The 18,141-nt window shown below is 35.8% G+C and overlaps 1 protein-coding gene across 1 annotated transcript; it reads right to left on the reverse strand.

Moving 5' to 3' along the window:
- Positions 1 to 16,880: 16,880 nt before the first annotated feature.
- LOC133834868 (dehydrin) lies at positions 16,881 to 17,927 on the reverse strand. The gene has a single exon (NM_001427139.1). It carries the CDS (start codon positions 17,819 to 17,821, stop codon positions 17,123 to 17,125), a length of 699 nt encoding a protein of 232 aa, NP_001414068.1. The 5' UTR covers positions 17,822 to 17,927; the 3' UTR covers positions 16,881 to 17,122.
- Between the last annotated feature and the right edge of the window lie 214 nt (positions 17,928 to 18,141).

Genomic DNA, 18,141 nt, shown 5'->3' on the forward strand with positions numbered 1-18,141 from the left:
GTCGCAGAGAAGCAACGGAGAACTAGTAATAGGCACATGAAGCTCAGAAGCAAGAATATTGAGCCAAAGCAGTTCGGCGGCGGTGTATGCCAGGGATCGATATTCCGCCTCAGTGCTTGAGCGAGCAACAACCTTCTGTTTGCGGGAAGTCCAGCTGATGAGATTAGATCCATGGAAGATTGCATAACCAAACTGAGAGCGGCTGTCGTCCGAATCCGAGATCCAACCCGCGTCGGAATATGCTAAAAAGGAAGTTGCTTGAGTTGGACTGAAGTGGAGAGAATGTGACAGAGTACCAGCAAGATAACGAAGTATTCTTTTGACAGCACGCCAGTGATCAAGTGTCGGGGAATGCATAAATTGACAAACGCGATTTACCGCATACGTAATATCAGGCCGGGTGATTGTGGCGTACTGGAGAGAACCGACTGTGCGTCTGTATAAGGCTGGATCATCGAATGGTTCACCTGCTCGGACTAGACGATGTTGTGGGTCAGCAGGTGTTGTTATAGGAGCAGCAGCAGACATGTTTGTGGACTCCAGAATATCTCTAACATAACCTTCTTGAGTGAGTTGAACCCCTGAACTGGTGCGTGTGATTTGAAGACCGAGGAAATAATGTAATTCTCCCTGATCCTTTAAAGCAAACACCTTGTTAAGATTAATGATGAAGTTATTAATCAAACCTGAATCCGTGCCGGTAATGATCAGATCGTCTACATATACAAGGATGTAGATGGTAGCAGCAGCAGAATGATGAACAAACAAGGACGTGTCTGATTGACAAGCCCGAAAGCCCTGTGTGACAAGGTAATGCTTAAGCTTGGTAAACCAAGCTCTTGGTGCTTGTTTGAGCCCGTAAAGAGCCTTCCGCAATTGACAGACATGATCAGGATGATGAGAATCCTCAAAACCCTTTGGTTGACGCATATAGACAACCTCAGAGAGCTCACCATTCAAGAATGCATTGTTGATATCTAATTGCCGAAGACACCATTGGTTGGATAAGGCAATGGACAAGACAAGGCGAATAGTTGTTGGCTTAACCACTGGGCTGAACGTCTCAAAGAAGTCTTTACCTGCTTGCTGACTAAAACCTTGTGCCACCAAACGAGCCTTGTGACGCTCAATACTCCCGTCAGATTTGCGTTTTGTCCTGTAAATCCATTTACAACCTACAACATTGACATTAGTAGGACAAGGAACAAGAGACCAAGTACCATTTTTCACAAGGGCATTATACTCTACAGTCATGGCATCTTGCCAATGTTTATGTTTGAGGGCTTGTTTGTATGTTCGAGGATCAGGTTCAGGTTTTAGAGTGGTAGCTAGGATTTTCGGTTTGAGAGAGCCGGTTTGGGCTCGTGTGGTCATAGGGTGAGTGGAAGATTGGGCGGGTCTGTAGTGTGAAGGAAAAAGTTGTTGTTGTTGTTGTGGGGCCGGCGGAGGAGAGAAATTAGGCAATGAATGAGAAGTGGGAGGAATTGTGGGTGAGGGCTGAATTGTAGGCTGAATTGCAGGTTCAGTTTGGAACGTGGCTGAAGGTGTGGGCAGTCCAACAGCTTGCTCTAATAAATTGGAATTTAATTCTGTAGAAGCAGGAGTAGATAAGTTAGGCGTCGAATTATTTGAAGAAACAAAATATGGGAATATACTCTCATTAAAAACAACATGCCTTGCAACATATATACGCTCAGTAGGTTTATGAAAACAGAGATATCCTTTGTGAGAAGTACTGTAACCAAGAAACACACATGGAAGAGAGCGAAAATCAATTTTGTGGTTGTTATACGGACGAAGAAAAGGATAGCAAAGACATCCAAAAGTTTTGAGAAAACCATAATTTGGATCTTTGTGATATAATTTTTGATATGGAGAATGGTAGTGTAAGGTGGGGGTAATGGTTCTATTGTGGAGATAAGTTGCAGTTTTGAAAGCATGTTCCCAAAAATCGTGAGGTAAAGATGATTGAGCCAAAAGAGTGAGGCCTTTTTCAATGATAATACGATTTCGGCGTTCGACCGCCCCGTTTTGCTCTTGTGTGTATGGACATGAAATACGGTGAGAAATACCGTGTTGTTTTAAAAAATTAGAGACATTGCGAAATTCACCCCCCCAATCGGATTGAAGATGTTTGATTTTTGCATTGAATTGTGTTTCAATCATAGTACGAAATTGCACAAAAGTAGTGAAAACTTGTGATTTGTGCGATAGAAAATAAATCCACACATATTTGGTGCAATCATCAATAAACAAAACGAAATACCGATTGCCATTAATTGAAAATTTGGGAGATGGACCCCATACATCAGAGTAAATCAGTTCAAAAGGAGTAGACGATGCAATATGCGATGATCCTAAAGGAAATCGATGGCTCTTTCCAAGTTGACAAGAGTCACATACATTGGGAAATTTATTTGAAGAAACTGGTAAATTAAAAGAGGAAATAAGACGACGCAATAGAGGTTCATGAGGATGAGCAAGCCGCTGGTGCCAGCCGTGGACAGATGTACGGACGCCGGTGAGAGCCATGGTTGGTCGAGTTTTATTCTGGATAGTGTTAATGCAGTAGAGGCCGTTGTTAATGCCCCCGCGGAGGATGGTTTGACCCTGAAAGGTTTTGACAAGGCAATGATGAGGCCAAAACTCTATATAAACCTTATTATCCTGTGTAAATTTGGATACACTGAGAAGGCTTTTTGTGAGTTTAGGAACAATGAGAACATTAGGCAAGCGCAAATTATGTAAAGTAGAATTGCCAATGTGAGAAATAGATAAAAGGTTACCATTGCCCACTTGCAGTTTGTCATTGCCTTTGTAGTCATCAGAGATGGTCAGCTTCTGAAAATCTGGAGAAGCATGATCAGTGGCACCGGTGTCGAAATACCAAGAAGGATCGATGGCACTTGAAGACGTAGCCTGAGAAGCATAATGAGCCTGCTTTGATGTACTGCGCGGGTTGGGCTTGCGTGAGGGAAAATCAATCTGATTATTACGTTGCCAACAATCCACAGCCTCGTGACCTGGACGCCCACATAATTGGCACTGTGGACGGCGACGGCGGAACTCACCACCGTTTGTTGCACGAACGTCACCTCGGGAGTCGCTCCTGGAATCCCCGCGAGAGTAGGCGCCACCAGAATTGTTGGTATTATATGACCGGCCAGATTGCCGACCGGCGACGTGGACAGAAAGAATTGGTGCTGGAGATGAAGGAGCCAAGGGAGCGATGGTGGATTGGCGAGTCAGTTCTTGAGCGAGTCGTGCTTCCTCCTGAAGCAATTTGCCCACCAGGTCGTCAACAGAAGCATCATCACTGTGGATCATGAATGCAGTGGCGAAGGCGCCGTAAGAGCTATCTAGCCCAGAGAGGATGTGACCAATTAGGTCCTCATCAGAAACAGGGTGCAGGTTTGCAGCGAGGGAGTCAGCAATAGAGCGTTTTCGCTCGATGTAATCCATGATAGAGAGAGACCCCTTAGGTAGAGATTGTAACTGCAATTTCAGGGACATCCGCCGAGCACGAGTCTGCGCCTGGAAAGTTTTCTCGAGTGCTGTCCAGGCCATGTGGGAGGTGGTGCTACGAGCAACGATGGCGAGAGTTCTCTCAGAGAGAGTTGATTTGAGCCACAGCAGAACCAACCTATCGCGACGCTTCCAGGCGAGATAGTCAGGGTTGGGTTCTTGGGTGATTGTTCCATCTTCAGCAGCAATGGAGCGAGTCTGTGGCGGTGGATTTGGGGCCAGCAAATGAGGCTCAAGATCAAAGGTTTCGAGAGCAGAGATGACAGTGGTGCTCCAAAGGCAGTGATTTTCATTGTCAAGAGTGATTTTGATTGGAGGAAGTTGAAAATTGATCTGGGATGATAATGAATTGGTTAGGGCCAGTAGGTTGGGACTATTGCCAGCCATGGGAGTGAAGGTGGTTGGAAAAAAAATTTCAACCTGAAGCTCTGGATACCATGTAGAGAAGATAACTGAATTGATAATGTTTGTTGATCAATGTGGTAAACAATTAGACGAATATATACAGCAAAGAATTGAGAAACTGAATGCTAATAATAAGGAGTGGAACTAACAATCAAGCCTATTCCACTATTCCACTATTCCACTAACGTTACTGGCATGAAAGTAGGAAAATAATTACTAACTACTTATTACTGCAACATTTTCAACAAGTTATGAAAAAGAAAAAATGACTTGATCTGCAAAAGCCAGATGGGATAATATTTCAATTCTCATTTCCAATGGTGGAAGCTAGTTCATCTTGAGAGGAGAAAAAAAGGTGGATATGTTAAGGTCGCGGGCGTTGGACAATATAAACTGGTGAAGACATACTTAGGTTGTCTATTGATGCATAAATATTATGCCTTTAACTAGCTGTTTGGATTGCAATAGAAGAAATTAGCTTGATATGTATTGTCTAAAACATATGTACTGGTTCAGCCATGGTATATATTGGTATTGCTTCATCTTGGAAAAATGTAATGCACTACGATATTTGTAATGTCGACAAAACTTATGTCTAACACTAATAAAGATGTACTACGATATTTGTAATGGAAAAATGTATCTAACACTAATAAAGATGAAGATCAAGGTGAGAAGGATGTTGAAGAAAACTTTTCACAAGCTATAGCCCTTGTTGGCAGAAAGTTTGACAATGATCTGAAAGATCTGGATAGAAAATGGATGACAAATGTCCCAGACAAGGTGTCTGACATCATTCCCTAGAGCAAGAACACAGATGAAGACAAACCTAATGGAGGCAAAGAAACATAATGCTATGAATGTAATGGTTTGATCACACTAAAGTTGGATGTCCAACTTTTCTAAAGAATAAAAAAAAGGATAGGCAAGTTGGTGAGTCCATATTTACCATGTCTTGATGATGTGTTGCTAGTAGAAGGATTAGCTGCTAACTTTATCAACATAAGTCAATTATGTGATCAAGGTCTGAATGTTAGCTATAACAAGTCAGAATGTATTGTCTCTAGCAAAGATCAAGTTGTGTTAATGAAGGGTTCAAGATCCAAAGACAACTGTTATATGTGGATTTCTCAGCCCTCATCTAAGGTTAAGAGCGTGATGGAGATCATATCTGAAGATGGTGGCAAGGGGTTTCCAAAACTCAAGATTTAACAAGGTAAAATTCATGATGTGTCAAGATGAGAAGTAAACCAAAATCCCATTCAAGATGGTCCAACATCTTACTCATACTTCTGATTTATCACATATGGACTTTTTGAGACCCAAGTAAGGAGTTGTCATTAAAGGGAAGAATGATGGCCATGCTAGAGTTCCTCCCAACATTGCATAAATAGTAGCGGTTCAGAAGAAAGAGTGGAAAAAGAATAGGAATTATGGCATTCCTTCTCATATGTTTGGAGCTTTGTTTAACCAAAAACGAGTTTGTATGTTTGGTAAAACAAGAATTGGTGTTACTCTTAATATCTTGAAGACCAACCACAAGCTATTTGACAAGAAATTTGTTCTAGATATTTATCTCTACAAATTTCCTCTGGCTAGTAAGAATGATCTAGTTACTGGAGGAATTATGATTGAAGTTCCACTCTTGTATGGGACGATGAGAAAACATCATCTCATTCACATGTCTGTTACTGAAGAATCCCGTGAATCCAATCTGGGAAATCAAGATGTTGATAAAAATGTGTCAGACATGTTGACAGAGTCCTAAAAGCTTAAGGAGGATGATTATCATATTCATAAAAATGTTAATGTTGATTTTGCTAAGGGAGATTGTGTGAATATATGATAAATGAGGCTGAAAGCTTACGTGTAATTTGTGCTATCACTACGCCAAATAAGGGAAAAGAGGGCGCTTATTTTGGCCTATAACAGCGCTTTTAAGCGCCCTCTAATCTGGCGCTGGCATAGGTAAAGACAACGCTTTGTTCTCCTGGAGAAAGCGCTGTCTAAAGTGGCCACATTATAGTGCGCTTTAAGAAAAAAGCGCCCTCTGGAGTGGTCCATAAAGGGACACCTTAGAGGGCGCTTTCTGGAAAAAGCGCCCTCTAAAGTTGTCAGTGTAAAGTGTTTAGAGGGTGCTTTCTGGAAAAAGCGCCCTCTAAAGTTGTCAGTGTAAAGTGTTTAGAGGGCGCTTTCTGGAAAAAGCGCCCTCTAAAGTTGTCAATGTAAAGTGTTTAGAGGGCGCTTTCAGGAAGAAGCGCCCTCTAAAGTTGTCATTGTAAAGTGTTTAGAGGGCGCTTTCAGGAAAAAGCGCCCTCTAAAGTTGTCAATGTAAAGTGTTTAGAGGGCGCTTTCAGGAAAAAGCGCCCTCTAAAGTTGTCAATGTAAAGTGTTTAGAGGGCGCTTTCTGGACAAAGCGCCCTCTAAAGTGTTAGTTATTTTAAAAAAATTTGTTTGAAAAACAGTGGATATATATTTAATTGGTAACCTGTTCGCATGCTGCAAAAGTGTAAAATTCATATTGATTTCATCCTTTAATCCAATGTTATACACCATTAATCCATTGATATATACAACATGAATCCATTTATATACAACATTAATCCTCCATATATACAACATTAATATATGATTCTTTGATCAACAATATACAACAACATATTCTCAAAGTACTACAATTAAGAGAATAAAACATAGCAACCAACACCCAGTGACCACTGTATCCAAAAGCTGTCTAGTAGTTCTAACCAATACTAAACAAAAACGCCCATCCACCCATGGTGGCAAACATGTTCTGTATATCCAAAAGCTGTCTAGTAGTTCTATCGCACATCCATACAAAATAAGGCTCAACCAAAACAACAGATGGCAGCATAAGTAGTCCCCTGCAAAAAGAACACGTCCAAATGCAAATAACACAGAACTGTCAAAAGGCGATTGAGCAACAAATAGTAAACAATGGCATAAAGTTAAATGACATAGCTAATATTACCTGAATTCCTGCATGGCTGTTAAGGTAAAAATCAAATTCCCTAGGGTGACAAATGCTGGTGTCTACCACGGTTCCTTTGACAATTTAGAACAACAAAATCAGCAAAAAGTGATAAATTCAAATGATAATATATACCAGCTGCGTTGAGAAATATATTGAAAAAACCTGGCATAATATTTCCACTTCTATCGGTCTCTTTGGGGTTGACAGAAAAGAGACGGGTGTGATGTCTCTTTTGGACCACTACAAAAGTAACTTTAGGTAGATACCCATCCTCTATTGAGACACAAGCCTGATGAAAAAAAATTAAAAATTAAACGCATAGAATTTAGTGGTGTATTTTATGAACGACAAAGTAACAAGAAATCAACTTTGAGAAGTCCTAAATTCTGCCTACAATACAGGGCTGCAAAGTTGATGCAACAAAAAACATATAACAATATATGGTAAGTACCTGTATCTCCGACCATATTTTTTCTTTGCCAACCTTCAAGTCCGGACTTCTCCAATTATCACATGTAATCGGAATATGTTGTCGAACAAGGAAACCAATGTAACTTGCCAACATTGAACCCTTATCTTTTGAAGATAGAATTGATATATGTTTAGATGGACATGTTCCATTGTCGTAGAGGGATACTTTCAAATATCCAGCATCATCATCTACGCGAATGAGGCTTGACGACAATAGAGCATCTCCATCTAAACAAATATCCAGCATCATCATTTTACCTGTAAAATAGAAAACAATTAAAATCAGATGACAAATGTAAAAACAATTAAAATCATAAAAGTCATTTTACCTGTAATAAAGAAAACAATTAAAATCATTTGACCTGTACCTTTTTCACTAAGTTCTCTTTCTTTTCTTGGTTGGAATATGTTCTACATGTCTCTTAACAACACGGACGGTTGGATTGATCCAAATACCCTCATTATGATCACTCATTTAACGATGCATATAAACACGAGACACCGCATTTAGGACACTCATTTAACGATGCATACTCATTTCGAAACAAAACGCAATCGTTTGGACATGCATGTATCTTATCATAGCTCATGCCAATAGAGCACAGCATCTTTTTGGTCTCATATGTTCGATTGGGAAGAACATTATCCTCAGGAAGCATATCTTTCAAAAGGGCTAATAACTCTGTGAAACTTTTATCCGACCACCCATTGCCCGCCTTTAAGTTGTACAACTTTAATACCGCAGACAATCTTGTGAATTTAGTGCAACCATCATACAAAGGTTTCTCTGCATCACTTACCAACCTCTCAAACATTTCGGGACAATCCTTAAGATCTCCTTCAAGTGCTTCTGCAATCTCTTCAACTCGATCACAATCGTATGTATCTGCGCCACTATAGTTTGAGGCATAGGTCGTACTATCCCCCGGTTCAACATTCTCGTTACTTTTCTCACCATGCAAATTCCAACATGTATAACTTCGATCAATTCCATGCCTCATTAGATGCGATGTCAACTGAACTGCGTCAACCCGTTTCCCATAACAACAACCCAAGCAAGGACATATCATTCTACTGGGGTCTTCGGCGTGCGCAACGGCAAACTTAACGAATTCTGATACCCCATTTTCGTACTCTCTCGACAACCGATTGGAAGACATCCATGTATTATCCATTACTAATTAGAATAAATAAAAAACAATTTCAGAAGAGTTCAAACACATTTGGACCTAGGTTTCTAATGATACTGGTGTTGACACAAAATCAGATGTTCATAGGTCGTATAACCCATTGCATCCGCAATCATGGTCACTAAAAACCAACCGTCAATTTCCTAGTGCATCCGCTATCATGGTCGAAACAAACGTAGAAGGAGGAAACGCGCAGTAATAAGGTAAAACAGAAATTGGGCAAAGCTAAAACAAAGCAATAACATAAAACAGTAATTGGGAAAAGCGTGTACCTTTGATTGGTAGAAGGAGGAAACGCGCATGTAGATCTAACAGAGGTGGAAGGAAAACGCCTCAGAACCCTAACGTGAAAAAGAACGCTAATAACAGATAGTGAAATAACAAAACGCGCAGTATGTTATAATTTTAATGTTTACTAAAGGAGACATTAGAGGGCGCTTGTGGAAAAAAAGCGCCCTCTAAAGGGGGCCTAAGAGGGCGCTTATGAAAGCGCTCTCTAAGGCTTTCCAGAAGCGCTTTATAAACTGGAAATGTACATGGACTTAGAGAGCGCTTTTTCAAAAGCGCCCTCTAAGGGTAACCTTAGAGGGCGCTTTCACAAAAGCGCCCTCTATTGTTGTCCCTCCATTTTTTTTTTGGCTTCACTTTAGAGGGCGCTTTGTTACAAAAGCGCCCTCTAAAGGGGGCCTAAGAGGGCGCTTCTAAAAGCGCTCTCTAAGACTTTCCAAAAGCGCTTTATAAACTGGAAATGCACATGGACTTATAGAGCGCTTTTTTAAAAGCGCCCTCTAAGGGTAACCTTAGAGGGCGCTTTCTAAAAAGCGCCCTGTATTGTTGTCCCTCTATCTCCTCCTTATTTTTTCGCTTCACCTTAGAGGGCGCTTTATTACAAAAGCGCCCTCTAAAGTGCGCTGTCTATTCCAGTTGTTCGCTCCTTATTTTTTCTCTTCACTTTAGAGTGCGCTTTTGTAATAAAGCGCCCTCTAAGGGGCGCTGTCTATTCCAGTTTTTGGCGTAGTGTATAGATAGCAAGGTTTGTGGATTGTTTACCAAGGGCGCACAATCTATAAATGATGTGACTCTCCAAAAGGATTAAGTTTTTGATCCCGGTGGTCTTGTTATGGAGCAAGTTATTGTTGACAAATCAAGAAACTCTATGATATTTGTTGATGAAGATGGAAATATCCATGATTGTCTTTCCCTTCTTTGAACCATCAGAATAAGTACAAGTCTATTAATTATTTTAAATCTCAAACTATATCAGATGGATGTGCATAATGCCTATCTCAATAGTTCTGAAACCATGAAGAATGTTTCTGATTATGGTCTTATCCATGATAAGTTGGTCAAGGAATTGAGGAAAGTGTTTGATAGAGGAAAGTTTGTAAAACTCTCATCATCAACTTTCAATTGATTGGGCAGGGAACTACGGAAGAATGTGAATATATAAATAAACTTACAGAAGTTTTATTAGCACTGATGTATAATGAGCTTGTGGAGCTTCATAATGATGATCATTTATTGAAGATAGCGTTGGAGTTTTTAGGAGAAAGATGGGTATATATAACAAATCAAAACAGTCAAGTTGAAGATTGGAGAAGAGAACAAAATTTATCGAAAGATGAGCAAATTAGAGCAAGGTTGAGGATGACGAGTGTTGTGTTCAAGGGTGTTTGTTTGGATTGTTAAGGTGGTCGTGAAGATGGAGGAGGAGAGTTGGGATGTGAGTGAGTTGTGGTGGTTTTGTTTGAGTAGCAGAGAGTTATTGATAGTATGTAAGAAATTTGGTGGGCATGAAGAAGAATGAAATGTGAAGATGATAAATAAAATGAAGAATGTATAAGCAAAAAACGCTATTGTACAGCGCCGTTTGGCGTTATGTTATTAGTCCGGTTGTTCTCTCTTTCAATGCCACACACTTAGCTTATATACCATGTAAATAAGGTTTTTTTAGTTAATACCAAAAACACCCTTTTGAATATTTTGGTGAGATTAAAATGAGTTAAAAAAAACTACAATTCAAATGTTTTCAATATAATAAAATAAAATCAAACTAATCATTTATTTTTATTTTTTTATTTTTTACGAACATCTTCATAAAAAAATAAAAATATAATGAATTAAAATGAATAAAAATTAAGCGCAAATTTTTTTGAAAAATTAAAATTAATGTACTAAAATGATCGGCGCGTGATAAACTTTTGGAAAACAAACATGTTTTGATCAGATTTTGAAATAAAAAATGATCGGTTAAAAGGATCATGCTAATCAAAATGCGATCGAAAGAGTAGTCGAAAAATTAAAACAGGCACGAAATGTTAAACTTCGCAAATCGGAGATTAATAAAATTGACGTCTATAAGCTCAATTTTGAAATTTTTCGTCCGCTAATTTCACGTACATTTGAAAATTTATTCAACAAATCACTCTGTAGATTCAAAAATTTATTCTGATTGATGTTTTAGACATATACGAGATAAAATGCATGTTATGATATGCAGGTGATACAAATACTATGATAAATATATTGATTTATTGAATGAGAGGCAAAATTAACGTAGGAGAGTTTATTACATTATTATGGGACAAAAAATCTCATCCGGGTTGATTAATCTCTTTTCCTTATCATCATTTTTACTATTATCAATTAAAACAATTTCTATTTGATTAATTTCATTTTCACATCTTTAGAGTTTCTCCATCTTAACCATGTTGGCTTTGTTCCTATTCTTGTCGATGGTTCTTCTGTCATTTTTTACTCTTTCGCCATTATTATGGTAATTTTCTTTCACTCTATGCTATGTTTAATTAATCTCTTCATTTTCTTGATTTCGTTGTTTCCAGTGATCCTGAAAACTGAAGGTAAGTAAGATACATAATTCTTAACTTTTGTAGTAATCTGGTACATCAAGGTTATGCTTTTAGCTGTTTTACTAGTACTTTATAATACAGTTCTATAGGAACTGCCTTAGATTTCTCTGTGGTTTCAAATAATATATGATTTTCTTTTTATAATTTACTATTTTATAACATATGTCATTTGGCATATACTGTTTATGAGTTATGTTTGAAATAATTTTAAACATATAATCAAGTTATCCAGTTACACTAAATTTTAATGAGAAATGAAATAATAGTCCAATAGTAATGTTGACATCCTGTTAAAAACTTGAATACATTAATATGGATGTGTAGAACACATGTTCCAATTGACTTAGAGGCAAACCATTAGTAATTCCATGTTTATTTGTACATAAATTTGTATTGCTGTTTAAACCAAGAACGAGTCTGCCGCCTGCAAATCTAAAACTTAAGCAAATAAATTTGGTCGATTAAATATCTAATTTTCTTTAATAATTTGTATAAGTATAACCTTTAATGTGATAATTGTGTCAAATTACTATGTTGATAATATCTAGAGCATGACAAAATATCGCATCTCTACTCTCTGCATTGGTGTTGGCATTTGTCATAAAAGGGAATACATGTGTTTTTGCCAAGACTTCTTTAATCATGAAGAGTGTACTTAATTGAAGCTTGAGTGATTCTTCTTTATTGGTTTCTCTTGGAAACAAAGGGTTGCAAATGAAAATTCAATAACTCCAATATCATAAAAGTCAATATAAAGTATGTGATCATTCAAGAAGATAATATACGTGATAAACTTCAAGAGAATGACATAGGTGAAGAGGATGATGGAGATGAAGATGAGTTCGACAAACTTAAATGAGTTAGATGATGTTGTTTTAGGCTTGTACTTAAGTATTAAATTTTTAAAAAACTATGTATTTTGTCATTTTTCTTGATTTATACTTATAAGTATTAAACTTATAATATTAATTAATGTTAGACATTTTATGTCTATTGTATGTATTTGAGTTAATGTTTGAAGATTTTATTAATATATTTTTGTGGTACATGCAATTTATGTTTGGTGCAATTCTTCTTTCTATATGTAACAACACAAATGTGAATGTGGGGGTATTTGAGGATTATGATAAATTATATAATTGTTACTTATTTGACTCATTTCGTTAGTAATTCAAGCTGTGATCGGCATGACAATAATTTGTTTATTGAATATTCAACGGTATACAAAAATATTTGGTTGAATGAAATAGTGTGTAAATGAAATTAAATATAATATAATTATCAAATATTTTACACCCATGATAACTAAAATAGGGTGCAATATACTATATTTTTACACCCTATTTAAAGAAAATAGGGTATAAATTTGTTGACATTCATGGTAAGCATTATTCATTTTACACCCGATTTTTATCAAATGGGGTGTAAATTATTTCGATTTAAATGTATATATGTGACATTTTACACCCTTTGTTTATAAAAAGGGGCGTAATATACTCTCTATTTACATCCGTTTTAAAACGGGTTTAAATTCTCCAAGCATTTCTCATTCTTTGAATTTACACCCTCTAATAACGAGTGTAAAATGTATTAAAAATGGGTGTAAGTTCCTCTTTCCGCACTAGTGTGAGTTGTAATCAACATTGTTTATGTACACCTCTATGTTTCAGTAACTTGACATAAAAAGTTTGTCTAATTTAGTTGTAATATTCAACATTCTTTATTTTGTGATGAAGATTGAAGTTGATCACTTGACTTTAGTGGTTGTTTGTCCCTCATTACTACAAATAATACTTTTTATAACGAAGTTTTCACCTCGAACATGCTAAAAACCAAGAGTATAGTTCCTGGTAGCATCAAGCTAACAACCTGTTGCCTCAGTTTTCCATAAAACCGAGGGAATATATCTATAAGGGAGTGCTATTTTATTTTTAATATAACATATTATCTAGGTTTTTAGGAATATAAATATTCGGGAGATCGTTTTGAATTTTGATTATTTCATTTTTATTTTTATTTTCAATGGTTTAATTAGTATTTCTCACTTGACACCTTTTCAGATTCTATTTTTTCTTTTGTTAACATTTTTTTTCTTTATTTTTTCTAAGTTAATTAGTAAAACTCAAAATATTTGTTATCATAAAACAATATTAGACAATAATACGATTGAAAATGAAAGGAAAAATTCCATTGATAATCAATTACAGATTAAAAAGAACTAGGATAATAGATAATTATTCCACATATTCAAACTTCTGACTCCACTCAACTTCAACAGTTAATCTTGCTCTTTTTATCCTTTTAACTATCCATAACTGAGAGAAAAGTTCATAAAGAACTCTTCCATAAGGTATGCGGAAAGTCATTTCCTCGCGAGAGGTCACAATCATTTCTATTAAGAAGTTAAAAATAGTAAGAGAAAGATTAATTTTGACGTTGTGGATAAGGAATATGAAGTAAGTGTTTCTAGTTGTTTCTCTCTTTGACAAATATTTGACACTAGAAGTTGATGCCAAACTTTTGCAATTGGGATGAGAGTAGCAAAATGGGTGAGCTTATTGTAGTTGCCATAAATTAGGCGAATGTGGGTTGAAAAGACATTATTGAATCTATAATGTTCAACACAACTATCTTCACACTTTATTGTCTGAGCAATAAGTGATTGACTAATAGTGATAGGAAAGCTATATACATTGGACTGTATTGTTTGATCAGATTGTCTAACAGAGATATTTAACCAGAACTTTGTTACGATATTAGTGTATATGAGTCCATAAAGCATGTCAAAGTAACTTTTCAACCTTTATTTGGAAATAGTTTTGATAAGATCAAAATATTTGTCTTTCAACTCATCGAAATCAACAAACTTTTCATTGATAACGAACAAAATATTTTCATCTTCGTTGAAGGTTTTTGTAGATATTTTTTGAATAAAAAGAAAAAACTTTTGAACTAGATTTAAAGACACAAAGATATGGAAATGAATGAGACGTGAATACACATAAATAAATTGGAAAAGAGGAAGTGAAACAATCGGAGAAGCTTAAACGCCTCATTGAAAATCTAAAAGATACGTTACATTTTGAATATGGATGATCTTTACTATTCTATTGATATAGAAATCACATATTACCTCGATTTTTTCATATAACCGAGGGAGAAAACCACATATTACCAACAATCCAGGAACCATTCTTTTTTATTTTATTTTAATTTTTTAAATATGACTTATTCATTCGGTTATATTTAATAACCGATGGATTAAATTATCATATTTTACTATAAAAACACTCGTTAATCAGATTTTACCCTAAACCTAACTTATATGTAGTCACTCCAAAGTCTTACGCATCATTCTTTGAGATGAATTGCAAGATAGAAAAAATCTTCAATGTTCTTCAATATTGAACAACATATTTTTTCCGTCCTTACCATTTATCTCACATAATGATGATGATGTTGTTGTTGTATTTTTGTAATGACCTTCCTATGTTGTCAATCAAATAAAATATTTTTTCTCTTTCATGTGAAATTATTTGCCATAAAAATATTTGTTCAGGATAATGAAATCTCTCTAGAATGGATTGTAAGAAATTTGAAAATATAGGTTGTTCTTCAAGAATTCATTGTTAAACTCTTGATTTGTTTAAACAAATTATTTTAATATTTTGTGTATTATAAAATATTTTTCTCCTCGATTTTTAACAAAAACCGAGAGGTATCTGACGCTTGGGTTGAGACATATTTTATAATTTTTTATTTAAAATGAAAAATATTTTACCTTAGTTTTGAGTTATAACCAAGGTAAAATATAAACATGTTTATTCAGTTTCTTAAACAAATCTCCACCGTCCATTTAATGAGTATCAACACTCAAGACACGGTCATAAGTGATCCTCGTGAAACCTAAAACTTTCATTATAAAAGTATTATGAATATTAAAATTTGAAAATAGTGATTCCACAAGAAACTCAAATATTGTCGTGAAACCCTTTATGTTTAATCATAGCGCCATGAGATTTTAAAAAATAAAAATATCAATGTGATAGATTGCAAGAGCATAAAAAATTTAGATTTATTTAATATGTGATTGGTGACAATGTATTTACTTTGCCAAAGATTTTTGTGATGGATTGCAAGTGCAGAAATATAATTGGTTCAAAGGTTTGTGTTCTACCATATTCTCTTAACTGAATATTTATTTTATTTTGTTTTATATCATACATTTAATCTTTCTTAAAATCAAAGAAACGAGATTCTCCAACATTTGCTCTTCTTCGAGATATTCATCATTTATTCTTCATCGACAGCGATAACGATGAAGAATAATATTTTTACTTTAATATTATGTGTAAACAATGTAATATTTGATTTAAACAATGTAGTTTGCAAACAAATTAATTTATTAATATTTTGTGTAAGAATATATATATATATATATATATATATATATATATATATATATATATATATATATATATATATATTTGATTTTGTTATTAAACTGAGAGAAAGATGATGCTGGTTTGAAAAATATAAAAAAAGTATTATTGGGGTTCGTACAAGACCATTTAAATTAACCTAATGTCGTCATCCTTCATTACCTCGGCATTGTAACCGAGGCGAAATTCATTTCACGTCCGATATAACATGTGTTATTTATAGTAGTGTCTGTCACTAGAATAGGCATTGAATTAACATACAATTTATTGTAAATCTAAATGTACTAAACCACTAATAGTAAATTTTCTTTCTTATTGTCGGCTTAATCCTCCCTATGCAAGTGTAGTTTTACCGAATTGGATAAACAATTTGATTGTGTAATTGTTTTTCGACTTCATTATTTCTGTGTATTGTTTGTGATGTATCTTGTCGCACCTGTTAACATACAATTTATTGTAAATCTAAATGTACTAAACCACTAATAGTAAATTTTTTTTCTTATTGTCGCCTTAATCCTCCCTATGCAAGTGTAGTTTTACCGAATTGGATAAACAATTTGATTGTGTAATTGTTTTTCGACTTCATTATTTCTGTGTATTGTTTGTGATGTATCTTGTCGCACCTGTTACTGGAACATCGTGTTCGACATCTATCTCCTAAAAACAAAATTTCAATGTCGGTACTATCACATACGATTTCAACTACATCTTAAAATTCAACTATAGGTTATAGGTTCAACTCAGTCATTACTTTCCTTCGACTAAATACTAAATCTAAAACATTGAATTAGAACTTCTAATTTGTAAATAGATCACCATTTGCAAGAGGATCAGAGAATTCAATTACCAAAACACAGAGTCCACCGGCTCTTCTACCTTTGTTCTTTTACTTCTAAAAGAAATCTTTAGTTAATCTATTTCAATTTCATCCCTTCAAGTATCACCAAAATGAAATATAGATTAAGTAAGAGACACACATTTTAAAACAAGGATTATTGTATTCATGTATATATCCATTATTATACACCCACCTCCTCATATTTATATATCCTTGAAACGACTTTATATATTACATCACACATGAAACAAACATATTACTAAAACCAAAAGTTTATTTATTATCGATCCTATGCATATATAGATATTAATCATGATCATGATCTAGTGTCCACTGCCAGAAAGGTACTCTGTCGACATCCTCCAGTACCAGATACTAATCATGATCTAGTGTCCAGTACATCCTCCAGTACCAGGAAGCTTCTCCTTAATCTTGTCCATAATCCCTTTCTTCTCTCCATGATCAACACGATGCTCCTCTCTCACATACTCTTGACCAGTGTTTCCAATGCCACGACGCTCCTCTTTCACATACTCTTGACCAGCGCTTCCATGTTTCTTATCTCCAGGATGAACATGACGCTCCTCTCTCACATACTCTTGACCAGTGTTTCCAATTCCACCACCACTAGCTCCATAACCAGTTGATCCATACCCTGTTCCATCAGTATGGGTTCTTGATTGTTCAGTACCAGGAATCTTTTCCTTAATCTTGTCCATAACCCCTTTCTTATCTCCATGATGCTCCTCTCTCACATACTCAGTGGTTCCACTTCCACCGTACCCTGTTCCTGTACCATAACCACTTCCAGTGTTGGTGCTTCCATACTCAGGTTTGGTTCCATAACCACCCACACCACCTGTGTGGGTCCCATACCCCGTGGTTTGATCAACTCCACGATGTTGTTGACCATGACCATGATCAGTAGCACCACCGGTAGTTCCATAATGCTGTCTACCGGCTTCACCAGTTAACCCACCACCGCCACTAATAGGGTTGCCATATTGATCAACTTGGTTCATTGGGTTTCCATATTCATCGGTCTTACGTGTTTGGGCACCGTATTGGTTTTGATACTGAGACATTGTTCTTGCTATTCTTCACAAACAAACAAAAAGATGTAAAGTTTTGGATTTTTAAGGTTGTTGTTATAATGGAATACTAAGAAGGTGTTATAATGTGGTTTGTTTTGTGATGGATGAAATGTAACATGGTGCTTTTATAGGCGAATTGAAGCATTGGACTTTAAACAAAAATTTAGGATTGTGTCGGTGATAATGCTATTGGAATTTCAATGTCTGGCACGTGCTAACGTGAATTGCCACGTATAGGGACACGTATCGATGTGTTTATCGAAAACCGAAAGTAATTTTGTTGTTTTGTGATTCATGAGATGACACGTGCG

The sequence above is a fragment of the Lathyrus oleraceus genome, chromosome 1, assembly GCF_024323335.1.
Source record: "Lathyrus oleraceus cultivar Zhongwan6 chromosome 1, CAAS_Psat_ZW6_1.0, whole genome shotgun sequence".
In the NCBI taxonomy this organism is placed as follows: domain Eukaryota; kingdom Viridiplantae; phylum Streptophyta; class Magnoliopsida; order Fabales; family Fabaceae; genus Lathyrus; species Lathyrus oleraceus.

What these genes read in the sequence shown, in the direction of transcription:
- LOC133834868 (NM_001427139.1), bottom strand. Translation starts at nt 17,821, where the DNA reads ATGTCTCAGTATCAAAACCAATACGGTGCCCAAACACGTAAGACCGAT.